Here is a 17,377-nt window from a genome sequence, read left to right as displayed (position 1 = left end):
TTAAAACATTTTTTTAAACATGCTTTAAACTTTCAGAAAACAAAATACAGTACATAAACACGAACAATGGGTGGCAGTACTTGTTTTAAAAATATAAAATTTGCAACACATGCATTTTCAAATCAAATGTTTAAGAAATATTCAAAAAAATGATCAATGTTACCCCGGATTACGGTAGTTAGTTTTTTTGTGTGTACAGTGGTTACACTATCATGGGTCACCCACTATTATGGGTCATTTGCATTTGAATTGCGTGTGGAACAGAGTGACTAATAATCGTGACAAGGTGACCCATAATAGTGTGAGCAGTGTACCTTGAAAAGAAAAACAGCAGGAAAAAATAATACAGACTTTAGCGAAGAGCAATCCAAATTAAACAACTGTCTTTTTTCGGATGGTAATAATTTCAAACTAATCGTTTCGAGTTCTTACATTACTAATTAGCAATTGTATAAGAATAAAAAAAAAACAAATACTTTATTCGATAATCTCATCTCATGTTGCAACCAGTGTGTGTGTGTAACTACAGAACAGAACAAATTTGAGTCATCGTATAAAACCTACGAACGTAATAGTGCCGTCAATGTTGGTGGGGAGGTCCAATCCAAGTTCGAATTCATTGCCGCATGGTCCGAGAGGGAGGGGTTACGAATCCGGAACGCTTCCGAAGTTGACCCCCTTTAGTGGTGGTACAGCGTGTGAGACAGCAGTGGTTCGTGGTGCAGCTCGTGCAATTCGTGGGACAGCAGCGCAGATGGGTGATGATAGGCCACTGGGGCGTGTGCCACGGCTACAGCAGGTGCATGGTACGCCACAGCTGGAGTGTGGTGGTAGGCTACTGGGGCGTGGGCATAGGTCAGAGCAGGAGCTGCATGGGTGACGACAGCTGGAGCGTGGGCAACTGCTAAGGCCGGGGCATGGGCGACGGCAACTGCTGGGGCATGGTGGGCAACGGCTACGGTCTTCACAACCGGTGCAGGTTCGCCGGACTTGCTTACGACTGCGTTGAATCCGTTGACGGGATCGGCAGTGTAGTCCACGGTGCGACGGGTGCCATCGGGTTCAACGAGGGAGTACTGAAAAGGTGGAAGATGAAAGAGATGTGATTAGTTTGTGTTTTGCGGTTTTGTTAACCCTGAAGCGTATTCTTCTGCTTCTGTTGTTTTCTATCGCCAGCAATTGTGAGCACGTGAAAGAAATGGGGAAACCTTTTTTGAGCTATGTATTGGAGAACACGGAAAACATTCCACCGTTTCTAAAATCGTAAAACCAATTACGACCGCATCATGGTTTATATCCTGTTTCAAGGAAATTGGTTTACCCGGTGGTCGGGCGAGCAGCTCTTAGTTTTTCCGTTGAGAAAAATTCACAGACAGAGACGTAAAAATTTCTTTTAATCACGTAGTTGATGCATAAAGCTCGGATGCTTTGCGTTTCTAGGAAAATAATGTGGTAGGTGGTGGTAGTGGTGCATAAATGCCCGTTCGACTCCACGTTTCAGTGTTGCAAAAGGAGTTTCATTTCAAACAGGGTAAAGATGGTTAATGATTAGCTCTTTGAATATACTAAACTAGAGTGCTTGGTGGTAGAAGAGTTGTGGCCGTCATGACGCAAAAACATTAGTACTTGGCGTATTACTGCTTTTGCCCCACAACTGTGCTACCAAAGCTGAGCCAAATTAATGGTGAATGCATTCTGATATGGTTTCTGATAGTGGTCTTCTACGAAATTGAAAAAAAAATGTTATACGCAACTCGTTGAAGAACTCGATTGTTACATCACTTGTTGTAAGTATCCAACTCGACGACGGCCTCGTTGGATAAATGTACAATTCGTGCTGTAAAAATCATCATTCTGCAACTTGTTGCCTAAGCTACTATTACGAGAATGCATGATTTGGTGTGGGGAAGCATGCCGTTCCATGACGGATCAACGTGATGGGAAAAGCTCATTAAGTTTGGACATTGCTATTATATTGATAGTTCAACTACATTTTCATTCCAAAAAAAAATTGCAAAAAAGCTTCGAACAGTTATTTTTAAAATTATTTAGATAAAAACTGCCGCTGTGAGAGCTTAACAACTTAGAATAACCTTAAAACTTCCAACTTTAATCCCCATTTGCATAACTCACCTGGCCAGTCACAACATCGCCATCGCGGGTCTCGTGCTGTTCCTTGTTGTCTCCGGTGACGGCATCGTGCACTCCGTACGAGTAGCTGTACTGTGGATGGGGATCGTATTCTTCAGTCTGTCGCAAAGAGATAAAACCAAATGAAGCGAAGTGTTAAATGTGGTTGATAACGGATTTCTTGACAAAGAAATTATATCCAGTTAGGCGATTGTCTTCTCCCCGCTCATGTTGGTGGCATCACTCTGTTAAAACATTTAATCGATTCGTTCCCGACTTAATGCGGAAAGTTTGTAGCACTCCTCAGAGATAAGTCATCGAAAAGGAGAATTTTTAATTAATTTAGCTATGCCCTTTGGTTAGCGCACCAACGAGAACCGAGGAAGGGTCGAAGGACCACACAGCTAACCCATCTTCAACGGGGAAAACTTTGCCGCACTTCACCTCAATCTGAGCGACGATGCGACGTCCAGATGTTCGGTTCTTAGCATTAATCAACCTCACAGCCCGCAAACCTACCTTGACGACGGTGGCAACCGGTGCAGCGACGCCGATTGCCACTGAGTGGACGCCAACGGCGACGACAGCGAGCAGGACGAATACCTGTTGGTTTCGAACGGGAGCCACAAATTGCGGAGCGTCGTCCGGTTTCCGGGGGATGATGGATGGTGGTGGCGGTAGATGACAGCATTCACAGACCATTCAGGTGGGATCAAACGCGAAAATAGGGCGGGAAAAGAGGAAGAAAAAGAAAATTTGCAGCGTTAGTTTTTCACATTTTCGAATGAGGCAAGGTTGAGTGCGGTAGCCCTTCGGGCGATAATTCCAGGTGCCATGATTTTCTACTGAAAGTGGCGTGGAAATGACGTATTACTCATGAAGAGGACCATCCGATTGTGGATTTTTTTTGAATCGTGGTTTGGACTCTGTTTCTGATTATGAGTTTTAATAACTTTATGTGCAGTTCACGGACGCACACAACCTTTAATAATGATCCTATTAGAATCTGGACTGTTTAGTTTGTATTTTCAAAGGTGGAATCAAGTTACAGTGCTGGGCAGAATAAAGTACCTACTGGCCATTTTTCATACAACAACGCAAAAGTTTGTGTTTGATATATTTTAAATTCTCTGCTGAGTTTAATTGAAGGGCTCAAACGCAAAAGGTGTAAGTGACAATTAAGTCGGTTTCGAGTTAAGAAACCGAGATTCCGGTCTTCAAACTTAACCATTTGGTATGAAAACAGCAAATGCATATCTCATTCTGTTCAGTACTGTACCTTAGGTTGAATAGTCTAAAATGAGGTTACAAATTACATAATTGGTTAACCCTTCAGTCGTCGCGCGGTTTGTCACCGTAAGAACCACTACGCTGACGCTGTGTGCGAAAAGCGAGGTTTTTTCACCACTGTTGTACAAAATACAAAGCGCGACGACTGAAGTGTTAATAGCGAATAGCTCTAAACAATCCTTAGAAGAATACCTAGAGTAATCCCTAGAATTAATTTGAAATTGCACCAAGAAAAAATCAATGAACAACAACTAAAGGAATCTATAGAGGGATTCTTGAATGAATCTCTGAAGAAATTCCAAAACAAATCTCTGTAATTACGTATGGGTGAAACTGAAAATATTCGACCCTCACACCCCGTAACGCTCTTCGTACGAACATTTTCAAAATTTTATATGGATCGTAAAGTTTGAGCTAACCCCCTTCCGTAATTTGTGGACGGCACCTAAGATGTATTCAAGATCCCTTAAGCAGCGTTGCAAAAATCTCAAATTCTCATACCTAATGCTTACAATATGTCACCCTTGTAGCTACGCGAATCACCAGTCAAAACTTGCATAATTTTCCAAATGGACCTATCTAACACTGAGAGAGCCGTAACGCGGGTAGATTCCGTTTCAAGGTGCGTTACGTGGTAAGATCTACCATATTGTACTCTTGTTGAAGCTGTTCTGGTTAATACTTATAAGCTACGGTGGGAATAGTATAAGAGAGTAACAAGTTACCATGATGATGAGTAGGTCAAAGCTGAAAAATGACTCAATCAGCATCTGAGCCTGGTTTCAATTTATAAGACAAGCTCTTTCCGAGTTCAAGTGCTTATCTCTCAATTGCTAGGAGGTAAATGATTCCGAATCAGTGGAATAGCAGATCTCCTAGCTTCTATAATAATTTTATTGTTTCTGGAATAAGATCCAATATGTCTGGTGTGATTAAACTTGCTAATACATAAAAAAACGAGTTTGGACCTTATAAGTAGAAGCAATAATTTGTTACGTTAGAGTACCAATGGTCAATATCGGTATCATTGAACCAGCATTGAACCTCTTGAACAAAGAGTGCGCTTTTGAAAGTTCAACTATTTTCTTCAAAAGGTATAAATAGTGATATCTTTTCCTTAAGAGGCTTTTTGCAAAATGGTTATGAACGATAACCGTATAAAAAACGACTACCCTATTATTTCTCAATAGTAATGAAGTAGAACGACATGCACTTAATAAAGAACACAGGCATCACGAAAGATGAAATACAACCTGGTCGCAGTGGTTCATCTAGAAAAGAAACAGAACATTGAGAGGCTCTCCTTGTCAACTTTCTCTCAAAGAAGCTCTTTTTGTTTCTCTATCTCTGCATTTTTTGTATGAAACGCTAACCAAGAACATTTTTTTTCGATCCATAGTGAAAAATTTCCCAAAAGTTAAGTATTGCAGGTTATAAAAGAAAGAGAGCGAGAGATGAGACAATCCTTTATTGTTACATAAGTCTTATTGAAAAGTTACACGGGAATTTTTATACATCATGCATCAATTGGCTCACCCGTTTGTCTAATCAGTTTTTTTTTCACGTAAAGCATTAAATCATTGTTTTTCTGCTTGAAATACAACCAAACATCTTTTTACGAAGGGTAAAAATAATTGGAGCGTACAAAGAGGGAGCGTAAGTTGGAATTTTGAGTGTAAAAAGAATTTAAAGCGATAAAAAGCTTTTCATTTGTTCTTAAGGAGTTTTGCAAAGAGGTGGGATTTATTCGTGTTTCTCCTTAACGGTAAAAAGTTCATTCAATAATCTTAAGCCATTTTGGAATCCAAGCTGGCGACTTCACTATGGGCGGGTTCCATACAGACTGGCAGCCAAAAATATTTTTCTATCTCATGTCGTATTTATGCGTTTTGTGATACAAATTTGATGTTTTATTTTCAACAACAATTTTTCGAGACTTACTTTTGAATAGGGCCTATAGTGAAATAATAAGCTTTGTTACTTATGACGCATACAAGCCATTTATGCGATTAACGTTATGCAATCCATTATAAATGTTAGAACTTACATAGAAATGATGGTTTAAATGATTAAGCGATATTAATTTATTCTCTGAATAATTTTGTAGCTAAATGAAAAAAACCGAATTTAGTACTATACCATTTAATTCCACTAGAGTTTGTATCCTTTGACAGGTACGCGTATTTCGACCTCAACTGTAAGGCCGTCGAACCAGCTCGAAGGTTTATTATATTTTTTTAGCTGTTTTTTATAGAAAATGGTTAAAAATATTAGAAAAAATCAAAAAGCCCTATATTAAAAAAGTGCAAATTTAATGTAAATGATGTACAAGAAAAATATATCAAAACAAGTCATTTTTTTGATTATTCACCACCTGATCGCCCATAGTGGACTTCCGGTTTGTAAAAATCACTTATAACACATGCAATATGGATATTTTAGAACGAAAATCAGAGAAGGCGACATCCGGTTTGAATACATTACTTGGAACCTATGCAATATGGGTATTTTTGGAAGGGGATTGATGAGTAGAAGGCGAAAGTCTATGTCTGACGCCATTTTGGAATTAAAGATGGCGACTTCCGTTTTGTAAAACTATTTAAAACCCTAGCAAAATAATATTTGATACACCCTTCAATGCATTAGAAACACAACGCCTGCAAGAACATGAACTGTTAAACAGCTAAACTTCTTTTTACGCTTCCTTTTTTACGCCCTCTCTTTTAACTATCCAAATTCAAACTTACGCTCCCTCTTTGAACGCTCCCAAAAATTTCAACTTACGCTCCTGCCTGATGAAGACCCACGAGAACCCGTACAATAAGGGTATTTCTGGAACGCGATCGAAGTTTGAATTTGGATAGTAAAAAGAGGGGGCGTAAATAGGAGGCGTAAAAAAGTGAGCGTAAAAAGAAGTTTGACTGTTTAACAGTTTAAGTTCTTGCAGGCGTTGTGTTTCTAATGCATTGAAGGGTGTATTTCTTTATAAATTGCTGTAGATGGAAACAATTATAAAGGAGCACTAGTTTCACAAAGAGTCCATAGCGTTAAGTTGGAAAAACATTTCATGGAATTCTCGGAGAGACCTATTCAAGAATATTTGAACGATTTCATATAGGAATACATGAAGATTTTTTTTGCAAGAATCTGTAGAGAAATCCAGAAATATCCACTGAGAATTTCCTGGTCAAATTCCAAAACAGATATCTTTTATATTAAGTCATCGAAGAAATTTTAGTAAAACCAGGAAAAAATGGACTGAAACAACAGTTGGAACTACCATACACGCCCTTCAAAAAGTGTGTGGAGAAATTCTTGGATAAACCCTCTCGAGAAATTCCAAAGAAAATCACTGTGATTTCTGAAAAAATAACAATATAAATCATTGAGGAATTTTTCAGATAAATTTCTGGAAGAATCCCAATAGATAATTATGGAGTATTCTCTGAAAAGATTCTTATTAAAATCCTTTGAGAAATTCTGATCTAAAATCTTTAAAACCCCCTTGATAAATTCATGGAAGTTCTCAGAAAAAAAGCTTCGATGAGCTCTTAATATATTTGTGGGGAAATCCCCGGAGGATATTTTTTTTAATTTCAGAAAACGTCGTTGAAAAAACCTCTGAAAAGACTCCAGTAACAATTACTGCTTAATTTCCTCAAAATATTGCTGGAGGTATTAATCCCTGGAGTAATTCATGAATGCATGTTTGGGAAAACTTTTGCAGGAGAGCTCATAAAGTTTCATGAAGGCGTCGTTTCAAAATCATCGACTTTTTTTTAGGAATCTGTGATACCCCATGGAGACCCATGGAGAAATCGCGAAAGAACCCTTCAACACAATTCTATGAGATTCATCCGTTTGGATAAAAAATAAATTAAAACATATGTTAAACAAAACCTATGGAGAAATTAAAAAAAAAATGCATTTAGGAAGAGTGGGAAAAATCTTTGAAAAAATTAACTATCCATCACCCAAATCCGTCATTAGACGGGGCACCCATTAGATTTTTTTTGATTTTTGTATAGCTTTCATATCAAAATGATTATTTTTCTGACTAATAAGTTGGACCTGAATTCATAAAACAGGGAAGTTTTCTATGACTTATGAAACATTTTTGTATTTTTGAAAAATATTTGTTAAATTGACTTATTTTATAAACTACAAATGTCTTATTCTTATTTAGAATGTAATACAAAAAAAACACATTTTAAAGTTTTCCAGAATCAACCTAACATAGAAGAAAAAAAAATGGTGGTATTAAGTTTGCTCCAAAACTGTTATTGTGTTAGCCGCATGGAAAATTAAATATGTTTCAGATAAAAAAAAAACAAAATTATTCATCTGAAGGGACTGTAAAAACTCAAAACTCAAATATTACTGTCGAAAATCGATAACTAGCTTCAAGAAAAAATAAAAAGTATAGAGATGCTCAAAAATAAATAAAAAGAACTAATAGAGAAATCTTTTGAAAATCTTCAGGAATCATTATTGAAAAAGTTGGAAAACTTATTGAAGCATTTGGTTCTAGGACATGTTGGAGCAATTCCTGGAAGCAGGAATTACATATGAGGTGTAACTTCTGATGCCTGATGGCACTTCCATAATGCGAATCATATTTTTTCTAGCGAATTTTTTTCTCATTTTTCTTCAATAGCAGTGCATAGCTAAGAACACTCATTCTTATTAAATCGCAAAAAAAAGCCTCTGGCATTATTTTTACGTCATCTGAAAGCTTTTTAACTTAATTTTGTGGGAAAAATACGAAACCTACGAAAAATCATATTATTGTATTTAATATTGCTTGTGCTTTTAGTAGTACTATTCTAATTTCTATTTTATTCGTAGCACTAGTTTCACGGTGTTCGAATGGAACAGATGCTTTGGATTGATGTCAAAAAAAAGTTCTAATTTCATGCTTCATATTGTGCAATGAAAAAAAAATTCTTCGTTATGCTACTATAGGTACAATATGCCTTCTATAGGGAGCTAAAACTTGTATCAAAACTATGTTTTTTTTGCTTTTTTTTTAATTAAAACTACCCCAAGCAGCAAAAGTTTGCTTCAACTCAAGAATAAAACTATATCTTCAAACTTATCAGAGTTGCCAATTAGTGAAAATATGAACAAACAATTGCACTGAATAACAACACAAAAAGCGCAAGAGGCGGAGCCTGTTTGCAACATATTTCTGTTATAGTGTAGAGGCTTATTTATTTACTAAATACTTAAGAGAAAAAACAACTAAAATATACACGAGAATCGATCTTTCGACCTCAAGATCATGAATCTTCTACTCTATTCCTTACTCCACCAGCTCTTCGAACAATTGCTTCGGCAATGCACTATATAAGCGACGATTGTGATACTATTCCCCGAATGTCATTTCTCAGAACGACAGTTCCTCGAATGACCCTTTGTCCCGAATTTGATTGCCTCGAATGACCCGTTTATAATGCAGTTTAACCCGTTTATAATGCAGTTTAATTATATGACAGAATAGTCTTCAATGACAGGGTGGCAAACTAGAAAAAACGCAATGAGCAATACAAAATAAGAAGATATTTGAACTTTCTCCTCTCAATCCATGTGCCTAAAAATTCCAAACACGTTAAAACTTAAAAAAAAAACTGCCAATCCAGTAAAGAAGGGTGCATATTAGATGACCGGTGCGTTCACCACCCTGAACTGTATAGAGTTACGACAATTATGAGTGCCAAAAACTTTTCGGAGAAACGGGCTCTTCGGGGAAACGGGGTACTCGGGGAACTGGCGTTCGGGGAAACGATTTTCAGGGAACCCACATTTAGGGGAACCTGGTCCAATTCGGACCCTGTTCTAATTCGGAACATCAAGCATTTCTCAATAATGGCGTTACTGTAAAGATCGTGTGTTTCGTTTTTGTGCTCACCGTTTTGCTTATATCTAACACAATACATTTTACTATTTTCTGTTTTTTTGTATGATTTATATATTAGTTTATTATTTTGAAGTACTCAGGTGCACTGTTGGTTGGCGTTGTTTGCAAGCTTCTGTAAGCGACAATCATTCTCCAATCTCTCTGTGTTACTTTATAATCGAATCTCCGTAGCCTAAGCTTTCATCTGACCATATAGTTTTGATATGTCTATGCACTGTTTGTGCTCAACTAGTTTGAAAATCACAAAATGTGTGCTGGTCCAACCCGGACCTTTCGGCATGGTTCAATGCGGACCTCTTGATTTTCAACGAGCACTCAGTCTATTCCAAGAGTTCCATCCCGTGAAAGTTTTCACGACTTGGTAGAAAATCACAATGTTGCAATATTGATCGTTGGTTTCTTTGTTCCTGCTGCGATCAAGAAAAAGTTTTCGAAAAAAAAAATAAGAAATACAATAGACCACCAAAAATAGAGGAATCATTAAATCAGTTTCTTGAAAAGCATCTCCAACAATACCACAGCCAAGCCGTATCCTAGTTTGTTTGAGTTTATTTTTTATGCTTGCGCTTACAGAAAAAGTTCAATAAGCTTTGATACTAAACAAATCTGAGTTATATTTTGTTACTTACATTGCAAATAACGATAAAATATAGGGTGATCCGAATTAGAACATGTGGGGTCCGAAATTTAACAGAGTTGCTCCAATTCAGACCTTTTGGAGAACTTGGTTCAAACATGTCTAGTCATGTCCTGGTTGGAGCTATCACAAAACTATCTGAGAGAAAAATGTGTGCGCCTTAAAAAGCCATTAGTGCAAACATATGGAACTGTGTTCAATAATTTTGTTTGAACAAATAACATAATAAATATAATAGAGAAGTAACTTACAAATTCATATAATGTACATGATCTGTTTGCTTTCCCAAGTACTTCGAGTAAACACTTATTATTATGCTAAAAATTCCAGCGTATTGAACGAACAAAACGAAATCAATTCCTCTCAAACCAGAATGCAATCAAATTAGTTTCCACCCAAATGAGAAAGCACAGCTGAAATTTTCCTCCACAAGAGCTTCCCTTCGAACGCTATTTGCCAAATCGTTACTTCATCACGTCCAACACATTTTCGAGAAAACAGCCCCTCTTTCCTGAGCTCCTACACCTGTCTGCGTCCGTTACATCCTCCAATCCACGCTACATTGCAGCGGTTCCATAAATAGTTCGAAGAATAAATCCCCAAACGTCAATTTCAACCCCCCGAGCCACCCAACCCCCTTTTTGTAATCCCACAATTACAAACCATAAAACTGAAACTGGCAGCTTAGGATGCAACACGTCGTCGTCGTCGTCCGGAACTACACAAGATGCCGATATGGCGATATGTTTGCGCGTCGGAATGCGAACATAAAGTGGGAGGGCGTTCAGGTAGGTAACTTCTTTATCACCCCATTCACGTTACAAAATTCGGTAAATTTCCACCGGTAAAAGGTGAGATGGGTACCGAAGAACATCCGCCAATGTTCCGATTTGGCTGCGGTTGCCGAAATCGAAATGAAATTGATTTCTCAAGGGAAACTTTGAGGTTGGCAACCACCCCCACATGTGGTGCACCCCACCGCTGCCAATCGGTCTTGGGTTACTATTTCAGGTAACTCTTTGACTCTCCGGTTTGTACCAATGCACAGTGTACTGTTTGGAGGGAAAAAACGGACGCAATTCAGCCGTGATCAAACGGATTAATAAAATAACGTTAGCTTCAGTCAGATTTATACTGGTATTTTTTTATGATTTTGGGAGAGTAGGCAAAATTAGACACTATTTGAGCACTTACTTTTTCAAGCCGTTCTATAGCTGCTGAATTTTGTCATTTTTTTCAAAATCAAAATAGCACACTGTGCAACGTGTCATGGAGGTGGCTGGTGGTTTTGCTCAAATGGGATTGTAATTTCCATTCAGGGAGAAGCACCTTTCTCCCTGCTAATGGCATTTACAATTTACCCTTATCGTTTCGCCACCCCCATAGACATGATTCCAGGAACGTTGTCTGATGGCTGCTCAACGCTCGTTAGATAGGACGCTTTTGGCTTGAGGGTCGGTAAGGCGTAACGCACGTGTGTGTATGCGATAAAGAAAGGATGTTGCGGTCGGTCAAAGAAGGATCCGATGATGATCGATATGGCGATGAAAGTAGGTCGATTATCATACATCTCCGTCTAAGATGTGTCAATAATGGCAAACACTACACGGATGAGGGTTCATGGAATGATGACGGGCTCTGAAGATTTAATAAGCGGTAACGAACGTTGGAAGTGTGGGGCTAATCCGGATACATGGATACATGAGTCAATTTATGGGCTGAATTGAATTAGGATCGAAGTTGGAAATTTCCATGGAAAATCTTTAACCATAAAAATGCGATAAATACCTATACCTATTAATCCCCTTTCGACCCTTGTTTAGATGAAATGCGTGCTTTTTTCCAAGGAGGAAATGGATACTGTTGAAAATTGCTTTGAAATGAGCAATCAGTTCAATACTTTAGACAAATTTTTCGAACACCAAATCGAAGCAGCCCCTAGCCCAGGCTCTTTGATTTAAGTGAGGAAGCCTATCGTGGACAGTTGATCCGAATTTTGGGGATTTAGACAGGATCTTGAACTCCATTAGGGGAATTAAGGTTTCCTTCCAAATCGCAAAGATAGGATACTGTCGCGTTTTGCCGGAAACTCTTAAAGGTCGCGAACTTCTTCTCAAACATCTTGAAGAGAAGAAGCATAATTTGTATGCATATGGCGACAAAACTGAACGTTCGTTCAAAGTCGTCTTGAAAGAACTCTCAAGCTACTAAAGGTGTTGTAGTTGATATATTTAAAACGAGAAACTGCGTAAAACGATTGCCTTGGTCTGACTCGGAAGAGATCGTTTCGAAATCGTGTTCGGGTTGAGATGGATGGCATGACTAGCAGAGAATTAGAAGCTAGGTACAGGGATGCTAAGTAATTTTTCAAATACCTGGAAGATTTTGAAAATTTTGTCTGGAAAAGTCTGTATCTCCTTTGTCGTTTATGAAAAACCTAACAAATTCATTACAAAACCTTACAATTTCATTGCAAAATTTTATCTGGATTTTCAATATTTTTGTAAAATGGAGTCTCAAAAGTCTGGAATATTCTAGACAAATCTGGAAGGTTGGCAACGCTGGCTAGATACGAACCCTTCAGAGCGTTCGGCATTGTATATTCACGGGTCGCGCTATGAGATTAAGAATGTATTGTATAGCATGCGACCATGGAGAGTGTGATAGAGTAATCGAGCATGCAAATGGGTTACATGCTTCACCTGATTCGCTACTCACCACATAGTAACGCACTTGTACTAGTGTTTATGCACGAAAAATCGCAAAAATAGATCTCCTTATAGTGTTAAGAATCACAGACGGGTAGTTCAAGCTTTCAAGAGGAATCCCAAAAGTTCAGTTCGAGATGTGGAGAAAAAACTGAATCTATCCAAAACTTTCGTGCAAGATGCGAAAAAACTTGAAGGACTACAGTATGGCCCATTAAAATATACGAATATCTCCATTTCATGTTTTATGGTAGTTTTTTTTAAGGAAAATGTGAAGGAAACATTAATGTTAATAATTATTTGTAATGTTCAATCTGTTTAGACTCAGTTTTTTGCTTTGGACATAGTTTTAATCTATTACTTTCACCTTACTAGAGATAAATTGAAAGCATACCTTCAATTTTTATCATGCAGTCATCGAGTTCAATATCTTTGTGGGCTTCGTGGCCGAGCGGTTAGAGTCGTCAGGCAGTGAGCGCATCGTGTCATGAGGTGTGGGTTCGATTCCCGCTTCAGCCATTGAAACTTGTCGTCAGAAATGTTTCGCGGCTGTACCACTGGAGCATGCTTGTCCGTTGTCTAGTGTTAAGTTACAGTCTGTGCAGCTAAATGGCTGTAGACGGTGTCCGTGTCTTTTTTTTTTTTAAAGCTTCTAAAACATCAACGATTAAGTGAAGTTCTTTACAGGCCTTGTCTCCAGCATTCGCCCATTTCGAATGATAGATTGGGTTCATACCTGGATCATAGGAGACTTAAACATATTTTCGAAAAAAACGGCCCATTTTGGAGAGCCGTTGTGGAACCTTCATATAAATGAGAAAAACGGCTCTGTTTTGCTCAAAACCTATGAACTAGTATTGATATAAGTTGTATCTAACCGAAGGAACAAATTCCTTCCTCAAAATTTGTTATAAACCTCTGTATTTATTTTTCATTTAACTTAAACAAAAAATAAAGGCTTATAAAACCCATAAGACGCAAGTGGGATTTTCCAAGGTGGAAAGTTTATCACCAGACAATCAGACGCTGTTTCATATTTTGAGCGTACAAAACCTTTAAACTTCTTTGCTTTATTACATTGTTTAGGATAGTAAGAATAATATGACAAACATTGTCCTAGATAGCAAAGTTATGTCAGAATATACTACAGTAAGAAGAAATTACATTCACTTACAAAACAACGAAAATTACGCTTGTGGATGCTAAATTCACGTTCAAAGAATTTTCGCATTTTTTATGGGCCATACTGTACATACGTTCAAAGTCCAAAAGGTGCCTAATCGCGATGAACGGCAGAATACGGTAGGTATAACACGTGAACGGAAGCTCTACACCAGTGGTTCCCAACCTTTTTGAACCTTTTCACCTTTTTGAAACTACGACTCCCTTAGAGAATCTACAAACATCTCGCAGACCCCATAAAACTTATTGTTCTTGAAATCAATGTTCTAGCCAAGCACAGCTGAAAATCAGATAATGCAATAATTTTGATGAGGGCATTAAGACTCACATTAACAAAAAACGTTGAATACAATCCAACAAACAATCATGCAGTGCTAGTAGGGTAAAGAACTACTTGTGAACCTCTATGATATGATTGGCAAACTCGCGAAGAGCAAATCTATATAAATAAAAATGGAGTGGTGTTTGTATGTCACGAAATGGCTTGAGAACGGTCCAACGGATTGCCGCAAGATTTTCACTGTTGCACTCCTCAAGGGATGCGACGTGTTCGTGCGAAGAAAAAGTTCAGGAAAGTCGCCGGATTTATCGGAAAACGGGAGAAGACTAAGGTTTAACATGTATGGGCGATTTCTTGACGTTTTCCAACAGCCTACTTGATGGCAAAACGAAGTTTGCCGGGACCACTAGTTATAAATAATAATAAAAATAATGATCTGGTACCTTTCAGAATAATTTTTGCCAAAAAGAATCAAAACTGACGGGATTGAAATACGCCACCCTATTTGGGAACATTCACCAGAAATCCGAGAACACTTCATTTCATATAAAATATTAGCAAGTATCCAGTAAACATCAGCACTGGAAGTTGCCAATCATCGGCGTTGTGGAGCATTTGTTAAAAATTTTTCCATGCACTTTCCTAAAATCTGTTTGCAGAAATCTTCAAGTATATCAGTAAAAAAACTCTCTAAAAATCCTTATGGTATGAAAAAAGAATTTATTTTGTTTCCAATCCTGTCAATAACCTTCAGCGTCCTGAGATTTTATTAAAAGATCTCGCCATAAACATCTGCCAAAAGATAAATCATAAATATGCCAGGAAATAGGTATGGAAATTTACAGAAACGGTCTTAGTTTGAAGTTTAAGCTCGATGATGGACTAAAATTATAAAAGATGCGTGTTAAGAGTACCTAGCTTTCAATCGTTTATCGACAAAACTACATTTGAAATGTTTATCAACATTTGTGTTGTAAAATAAACAAAATAAGTTAAGTTTTTAAAATGTTTGAAATATCATAAATCTACTGCTCAATAAGAATTCTCTCTTGCTAAACAAAAGTTAGGGAAGAGAATCCTCACAGTGATTCAGCAATTAAGAAAAACACGGTGCCCCGACAGAACGTTATTATGAAAAAAAAAAAAAAAATCCATCAAATCTGAGCACAGGGCTCGATTCCTGAGGTCATTCTGCACCTCTAGACCAGTTTAACGATTAACGCTCCGTCATCGTAATCATCGTCATCATCGAAACTTCAAAAGCAGTTTTTCTGTTCGATACTAAAAATTATTCGATGAAAATGTGTTCACTGTGTTTTGGTTAGAGAACAGAATACAGTGAACACATTTTCCTGTAAATGTAATTGATTTTGAACGAAAAAACTGCTTTTGAAAATTCCAAAATCAATGACGGATCCTGCCCCCTTAAAAAAAATACCAAGAAGGAATCTCGAGAATTCTTGATTTGAAGTTTTTGACTTAAGAATTCACTATAATTCATTTTAGAATTACGTAAAAGCACTGAAAAAAAACTACAAAAAAGCTCAAAAAGTAGCAGTTCTCAACAAGTATATAACTGTTGTCGTTGTTATAATTAGAAATTACATGGCTCAAATCAGCTTAATGAAATGATATTTCAGAAACAAATGTCAATATACAATTAGTGTTACGTTCGATAAACGTGAAATTTACATTCCTGAATATCATTAATTTGCAGATTAGTTTTCGACTTTCACGACTTTCACCAAAGTCTGACGTATTTATTTTGTTTAATGCAATTTGCTTCTTTGTTCATCTGTAGTAGTATCTCTTGATTTTTATGTCTAGTTTTTTTTTACCGGGTATTGTCCTCAGCACTTTACGTAGAAAATAACTTGTTCAACATTCTACATTATAACTACACGGGAATCATGATTGCCATATGTCACAAGTGTTCGAAGATTACTAAAATCTTTAACAACTTCAAACAAATCCCCAATAAGTACTATTTAAGTATCAACATCAACAGGACTTCCACTCTCTATACCTGTAACCATTTACTTCGTTTCAATGGAATTCGTCGTCAATCTGTTTATTGATTTCTAGGACGCGCTCGACTCAGTTACGACAATCTAGTTGTGGCGGGTAATATCAAAGACTTTAAAAGAAGAAGCTGATAAATACAATAAATTATAAGAATTGTAGACGAGGTTCCTATTTTGTTTTGTTTTGTTTTGTTTTTTTTTTTTTTATAAAAATACATGAAATGAAAAGGAGATGAGTTCCCGAATTTACTGCTCAATATTGCGTTTTGTCGCATATACTCCTTGATTTTGCAGACAATGATTTTATTGGAATCGATCGAAGTGCAGTAGAGCAGGATTTCACTATTTTTAATATTTTTAAGATAAACAACTAGGATAAGCTTGAAATGCAATTTACTCTACCCAAACGTATATGGTTGCATGTAAAGAAAAAAGCAAGTTCAGATGTGTTGTTGCTGAGGCAGTGCTTGATGGAGATATAGTTGAATATTTGAAGAGCCATATAACACTTGTGACGTATGATAATAATAATTCCTGTTTAGTAAAAATACGTGTTCTGACTGCGATTATCTACTTTCATGGATAACGTAACCAGCTTAGGGACCTGTAACATGCAAAGAAAAACGACATTCCTACACTTTTGCTTGATAAAGGCTTATCTGACTTCATAGATTCATTATTTCGTTAACAACTTCGCCAAAACACCTCGCGATCCATTATCGTACAACACTGAAAAGTATTTCGAAAACTAAATCAGTTTTTAAAACTTTTGCATTACAGAGCAACTATGAATGCGTTAGCGGTCCCGTGGAAGTCAACCGCGCATGTTCATTCTTATATTGACGTTAGCGTACCAGAGCATCGAAATCATTCCAGATTTGAAACAAACGGTTGATATAAGCTTAAAGTGACCAGATTTATTTTGCTCCAAAGCGGGACAAAATTTCACATATTTATTAAATATTTACAATCCTTGCATGTACGCACACTTCACTGATCTATAGTGAAAATTATGCAATAGGGAGCAACGAATTAAACAAAAGTTCATAAAACAAAATTTCAGAATGTTTGAAGGTTCAATATTTTATATAAATGCAAAATCAACTACGCAAGTAATGCTAGCGGTGACCAATTGTGCTAATGCTTTAGTTTGGCTAATTATCGCTGTTTTCAACACATCAAAGTTCTGATCCAGTCACATTCGAT

The 17,377-nt window shown here is 37.2% G+C and overlaps 1 protein-coding gene across 1 annotated transcript in view; it reads right to left on the bottom strand.

Moving 5' to 3' along the window:
* Positions 1 to 427: 427 nt before the first annotated feature.
* Positions 428 to 17,377, bottom strand: part of LOC5578716 (larval cuticle protein A2B) — a 43,042-nt gene continuing 26,092 nt past the window's right edge. Inside the window, exons 2-4 of the mRNA XM_001663968.2 lie at positions 2,650 to 2,733; positions 2,134 to 2,250; positions 428 to 1,076 (exon numbers count right to left, since the gene is read on the bottom strand). Coding sequence (XP_001664018.2) covers positions 681 to 1,076; positions 2,134 to 2,250; positions 2,650 to 2,733 — 597 coding nt within the window. The 3' untranslated portion in view covers positions 428 to 680. The remainder of the gene's footprint in view (positions 1,077 to 2,133; positions 2,251 to 2,649; positions 2,734 to 17,377) is intronic.

The sequence above is a fragment of the Aedes aegypti genome, chromosome 2 (genome assembly GCF_002204515.2).
Source record: "Aedes aegypti strain LVP_AGWG chromosome 2, AaegL5.0 Primary Assembly, whole genome shotgun sequence".
NCBI classification, from domain to species: domain Eukaryota; kingdom Metazoa; phylum Arthropoda; class Insecta; order Diptera; family Culicidae; genus Aedes; species Aedes aegypti.
The sequence above is the reverse complement of the archived record's forward strand: the minus strand, read 5'-3'. Positions and strand labels throughout refer to the sequence as shown.